This window comes from Chelonoidis abingdonii, chromosome 3 (assembly GCF_003597395.2).
Source record: "Chelonoidis abingdonii isolate Lonesome George chromosome 3, CheloAbing_2.0, whole genome shotgun sequence".
Classification (NCBI taxonomy): domain Eukaryota; kingdom Metazoa; phylum Chordata; order Testudines; family Testudinidae; genus Chelonoidis; species Chelonoidis abingdonii.
Window position 1 is genome coordinate 31,265,309 of NC_133771.1, and position 6,348 is coordinate 31,271,656.

The following is a 6,348-nucleotide window of genomic DNA, read 5'->3' on the forward strand; positions in this document are numbered from 1 at the left end:
TCAGCAATCAAATTGTATAATTTTTTTTGCATAATACTGTAAAATGTTGCTAATGTACCAAAATGCTGAGTGGTGTAGTAAGTAATTTTATACACTGTTAAAAATACCTATGAAACTAAAGATACATAACTGGAAGGAATAAACTTCTGAATTAACTGATTCATATACATTTGCTAAAAAGCAAAATGATATGTATTGATTTAATTAATATAAAAACTAGTTGTTTCAGCATCTCCAGTAATTGGCTCTTCACTGTAGCAGGCAAAGGTCTACTGGCTAGAAGCCAAATCTAGACAAATTCAGACTAGAAATAGGCCGCGCATTTTTAACAGTGATGATAATTAACTATTGGAGCCACTTACCAAGGTCGTGGTAGATCGTCTGTCACTGGCAATTTTAAAATCAAGATTAGATCTTTTTCTAAAAGATATGCTCCAGTTCAAAACAGGAATTATTTCAGGTAAATCCCACGGCCTCTTATAAAGGAGATCAGACTAAATGATCACAGTGTGGTCCCTGCTGACGTTATCATCCTATGAATCTGAGCATGACACAGGTTTTGGTGATTAATACAATGGTTAGTACAGTGTCTCTCCTGTGTTGCATTGCATTCCTGACAGGATCTGAATAAAAATAATTCAAGCTTCTTGATTTATTTTCCGTTTTATTTATAGTTTGACAGATATATATTATCTTATAGCATCTAAAGTATACTAGTCACTTTACAGCACACAGAAAAGATACATCTGTGCTTTGAACAGCTTCAAGTCAAAGGCCCTGATTTTGAAGTCTGAGCCCAATGGGCAGATTCCTGCTCTCAGATGGATCATAAGAGTCCACTCATATTAATCAGATTGCAGAGGCAAGGCATAAATATTCTGTCTGCGTAACTATTAGGTTTGCTTTGGTTTTATTTCCCTATTACTGTGATTTTTTTCCCCCTCCTCTTTTGTGTATTTCCGTGACTTATTGGTGGTGATATGTATTTTGTCCTCAAATGAAATGTTTTCCCTTTAAACACTGTGAATTCACACTCTAGTGAATTTCCATGATTACAGTTTATTGCTAAAATCAAAACAAGTGAAGTTGTGCTGGTGCCTCTGCCTCCTTCCAATGTGGGTGGAAGAGAAATTGTCGCCACGGTATAACTCATCCCTGTTCTGGCTTGAGTGAGTCTTTGGGGCATGGGGTTATGCAGTTCTCCCCCACTGGCCCATGGAGAATGTGCATGCTGGCCTCTCTGCCCGTTGCTCCCTAGGCCACATTTTGCCAGTCAGTTCTTGGGCTAGCCCCACAAAAGTTCTGACTAGTGAAGCTCTACTGTAGTTTCTTGTCTTCTAAAGTAATAAGTATTTTGCTTTTCCTGAAGTTGCAGATAGGATTTGTAGAGAGGCAGTTTAATATGCACTGGGTAACTACGTACCTGCCATGTTCCTGTTTGTCCTGAAACGTACAGTGTGCCTTTTAAGGTTTTGTTGAGCTAGTATTTTGTAGTCAATGGTAGTTGAGAAGGAGGAATAACATTATCAACAAAGCACAGAAACATGCCATGTTGGTACAGAAATCTAATCAGTTTTTATGTAGAAAATATGCCTAGTAATGTAATCGGTAGCAGAGCTATTGTGTAACACGATACAGGTTTAAAAAAACAAAACAAAAACCTTTGGTTGCTGGAGTTTCTTTCATTTGTCTTTTGAAATACTTTTGTGTAAAGCCTAAATGTGATAGCCATCTTTAGCCAACATAGGAACAAACTCTTCTGGGCTTGAACATGAGTAGATGGAATAGAACACATGGAAGCCTGCAATGAACTGTAAACAGTGTGTCTCCATTCTGGAGTAGAGGTGACATCAAGAAAGCACAAAGTAAAAATCTTATGTATGTTTGGAATGTAAATAATTTTGAGTTCAAGCTAGAGAGGCAGAAGACTTGGAGAACAAAAAGATTGAAGGTTTTTTTAACGATTACATTAAACAGTGTGCCTCTAAAATACACATTTTAAAGCAGCAATGCTAGAACCTAAAGATATCATGCTGAACAAACTGCTATAACTAAACCTTAATGGTAACATTTTTACGTTAGGTTTCACATGCATCTGATGTGATGCAAACTTATGCTCCAATATGTCTGTTAGTCTATAAGGTGCCACAGGACCTTTTTACATTAGAATTCTCTGCTGAAAACAGCTTTTTGTGCTCAAATAACATGATGAATGCATGTATAAGAACCTTAGTTTTACACAAATTTATGCAATGTAGATAAAATAAAAAACTTAATTTCTGTGGTACCTGAGTGCTTGACAGTTTAACGGGGAAGGTTTTTGTAAACTGTAAATATTGTATGCAAGTTATCTTGTTCCTTTTCATGTTTATGTCTAGAACTGTACAGTTTTTACTACATGTAGCTCAGGAACTGTGCTGACTTTGTTAATGTTGAACCATTTTTGCGGGCCAATTGGAATTCTAACTCAAGTCTGTTTTGTAAACATTCCAGTCAGGGCAGCAGAAGAAACAGCAGGAAGCTGAGAAGCAACATCATCAGGAGAGGAAAAATATCAGGCGTTCAGCTAGCCATCTCAAGAGTAAACGTGGTAGAAGACGACCCTTTTAATTACTTCTTAAAGAAGCTGCTTTACTTTCACTTGTCACCTGGAAAGTGGGACTTTGCAGCACAGGCGTACTTCTTTTTGTATCTAAAAGGTGGACTGAGGAAAACCAGAACCTGTTAAACTGCATGTGAGCTAATGAGAAGTTCACAAAATGCTTGGAGTATTTGGAGAAGACACCATGAGGACAGTGTTACAAACTCAGTCTTGGTTTTGACTTGTGCATGAAGCAGCAGTGATTGGTTATTGTGTAACCCTGGATGTGATTTATATGAAAGTCCTGTCTGTGTAAACAGGACCGTATCTGTGTATTTAATTGGACAAACAGTGATTATTTTTTTAGCATCATGAAATGTTCACTGTTTAAATGTGGATTGAAAAGTTTTAGGCTGCTGAGAGATCAAGGGTTAAGTCATTTTTCACTATAATAGCTGACATCATAAATGCACAAAATAGGAATCACCATAGCTTTGGGTATTGCTGTTGTCCTGATAGCAGATGAAATCACACACAACCCTGAGCAGGGCCGGCTCCAGGGGTTTTGCCACCCCAAAAGTCGCAATCTGCGGCAATTCAGCGGGAAGTCCTTCGTGCTGACTGGGAGTGAGAGACCCTCCACCGAATTGCCGCCAAATAACTGGACCTGCCACCCCTCTCTGGAGTGGCCGCCTCAAGCACCTGCTTGCTAAGCTGATGCCTGGAGCCGGCCCTGACCCTGAGCATTGGCTTTGGTATGTACTGGTACATAAGGCCGTGATTCAGCAAAGTAGACAAGTGCCTACATGTCTGCAAGTTGAAGTCAATGAGACTAATTGCATGTGTGAAGTTAGGCACGTGATTAGTACCTTGATGAATCGAGGCTTAAATTAGGAAGCGACCAGTATGTTCAGTATACAAACATGGGGCCTGATCATGTAAACCCTCTTTTATGCAAGTAGTCTTTACCCACATGAGTTAGTACCATATTACCAATATGGTAATAAGTACTAATTACCATAGTACCAATCCAAATATTGCAGGATTGGAATCATGTCAAGGAACATACTGTAAATTGGATGTCTATCAAATGCTTTAAAGATAACTTAGTTGTAACTTTAAATCATACACTTTTCAACTGGCGTGAAATTAATTCCAGTGCAGAGAGGGCAAATACAAGGTCCTAGGCAATGTTTTGGATCTTAAAAGAATTTATTCATCATTTTAAAAAAAAAATCTACTTACTGTTTGGCTAGTCCCAATAAATTGTGAACTTTCTGGATAGAGCCAGTTTTCAGAATCTCCTTAATTCAAAGCATTGAGCAATATATCTTCAAACTTGGGACAATGAGATCATCTAGCCCGATTTTTATATAACAGACCATATAACTGCAACTAGTGATCCCTGTATTGTTCCCAGTAATGTGTGTATGACTAAAGCATATATTCAAGAAAAACATCCAGTTTGATTTGAAGACATCAAGAGAAACCTATTTCCCATGATATTTTTTTCCAATAGTTAATCACCCTCCATTAAAACTTTATGCTTTGTTTCTAATTTAATTTTATCTTTTTAACTTCCAACACTTGGTTCTTTGTGTCTTTTTTTGGTGGGGGGGGGGACGGGGGGAGCAAGATTAAAGTGCCCTCTAATACCAGGAATTTTATGTCAAGTTGCCTGTGTCGTTTTTTTGATTGAGCTCCTTCAGTGTCTCTGTGAAGGGTGTATTAGGCCCACATGCCCTCGGCTGGAGGTCTCTGGGCCTTACTACACCCTGTTCCAGAAAGGAGCAGTAGAGAAGTCTTCCAGCCTGCCTAGAGGGGCTTTGGGGGTCGCAGCCAATTGGAGAGAGACTGCAGGGAAGCAGCCAATCGGGGTCCACTAAGGCCATATATAAAAGGAGCTGGAGTACAAGAGGTAGTCAGTTGCTGCCTGGAGCTGGAGGAATGAGGACTGTGCTCCTGACTGATTGCAGGAACAGCAGGACCACAAACAGATCAGTTGCTGGCAAGATCCGGGGGAGCAAGAGGGAGCTCCTGGCTGGCTGCTGGGACCTAGTAAAAGACTTCAGCCCTATGGTAAGGGTGAAGCATTTGTGAAGGTGCTGGGACTGCGGGGAAGTGGCCGAGAGAACTGTAGTTGCATAGTGACTAGTTAAAGGGGATGCAGTTGCATGTGGCTGCCAGTCGTATGGTCCAGGACTGAGACTGGAGTAGTGGTTGGGCCTGGGTCCCCCCAGCCAATCACTATAGGAGTGAGGAAGAGAATTGAGAAGAGGCTGAATATTGAACTCTGAAACACCCCCCAGAAGGTGATTGGGTGATCTAGTGGCCCAGCTGGAGAGGTGGGACCAAAATGGCCTAGAACGGGCAAAGACAGTGTCTCGAAGGAGGAAGCTCTGGGAATATAGCTTCCTACCAAGGCCAGGATTATTTAAAGACTAGAGATACCAACAGAGGGGTACTGGGATAGGCCTCTGTTGGGCTGTATATCCTGGAAGGGGTCTGGTTTGTTTCACATACACACTGTGTGAGAGACTTGGCTGGAGGGCTGAGTAATTGAAAACCTGCCTGAGAAACCACCAACAGAGGTCACTGCAGACTAAGAGTATGCAGACACACGCACTCGGCCAGGGGGCACTTACGAAAGGTGGGTGACACCCTTTACACTCTTCCTGCAGGACATTTACTCTAGCTCTCAAAGCATTTTTATTACTATCATTTGCATCCTCTCTGAATTTTCAACATTAAAGTGTGGACACCAGAACTGTGCACAGTAATCTAGTATTGGTCATACTAAGGCTATATAGAGAGAGGTAAAATCATCTCTCTATTCTTCCTCATTATGCCTGTTTATACATCCAGGGATCTTGCAAGCTCTTCTTGCCAGACCCTCATACTAGGACCTCATGTTGAGTTTTCAGGACGCAGCCCCCCAATTCTATAGCTATAGCCAGAATTCTTTGTTCCTAGACGTATTTGGCTTATTAAAACATGTTTTGTTTGAATGGGCTCAGCTAACCAAGCAATCCAGAATGTATGGCTGCCCTGTCCTCATTATTTACCACTCCACCAATCTTTTAGTTGCTCTTGTGGACCATCTCCCCTCCCAGTCTTGATTCCACTGCTTCCGTATAGCAACAGTGGTGTTCCATGAAAAGTAACATTAGGAGAATACAACATGAAAATAAACTCTACTTAGTGTAATGGCTGCAGCTACTTGGGCCTGGTCTACACTGGGGGGAGGGGGGGAATTGATCTAAGATACGCAACTTCAGCTACGAGAATAGCGTAGCTGAAGTCGAAGTATCTTAGATCGACTTAGATTGACTTACTTTGCGTCCTCGTGGCGCAGGATTGACGGCCGCCGCTTCCCCATTGATTCTGCTTCCACCTCTCACCCTGATGGAGTTCTGAAGTCCTTGGGGAGCACATTCGGGGATTGATTTATCACGTCTAGAAGAGACGCGATACATTGATTCCCCGATAGCCTTGGTTACATCTTCCTATTTTTCACTCTGGCTTGTGCTTGCTTTCCTTTGGCAAAGGGACTCTGTACATACTAGTACCAAATCTTCCTTTACTGCCTACTGCCCCCTGTACTCTATTGTCTCCAGGTCACCTTGATGAATCGACGCTTAAATTAGGAAGCGACCAGTATGTTCAGTATACAAACATGGGGCCTGATCATGTAAACCCTCTGTACTCTATTGTCTCCAGGTCACTTTGAAAGTGGGTTCTGTCTTTGTGTTTGCTTTCTCTGATTT

General features: G+C 41.3%; 1 protein-coding gene across 2 annotated transcripts in view; it reads left to right on the top strand.

The window, feature by feature from the left end:
* The window catches only part of NOL10 (nucleolar protein 10), an 84,769-nt gene extending 80,604 nt beyond the window's left edge, over window positions 1-4,165 (top strand). For both annotated transcript variants that reach the window (XM_032783343.2, XM_032783344.2), the window contains exon 21: window positions 2,494-4,165. In XM_032783343.2, coding sequence (XP_032639234.1) covers window positions 2,494-2,610 — 117 coding nt within the window. In that variant the 3' untranslated portion in view covers window positions 2,611-4,165. The remainder of the gene's footprint in view (window positions 1-2,493) is intronic.
* The last annotated feature ends 2,183 nt before the right edge of the window (window positions 4,166-6,348 follow it).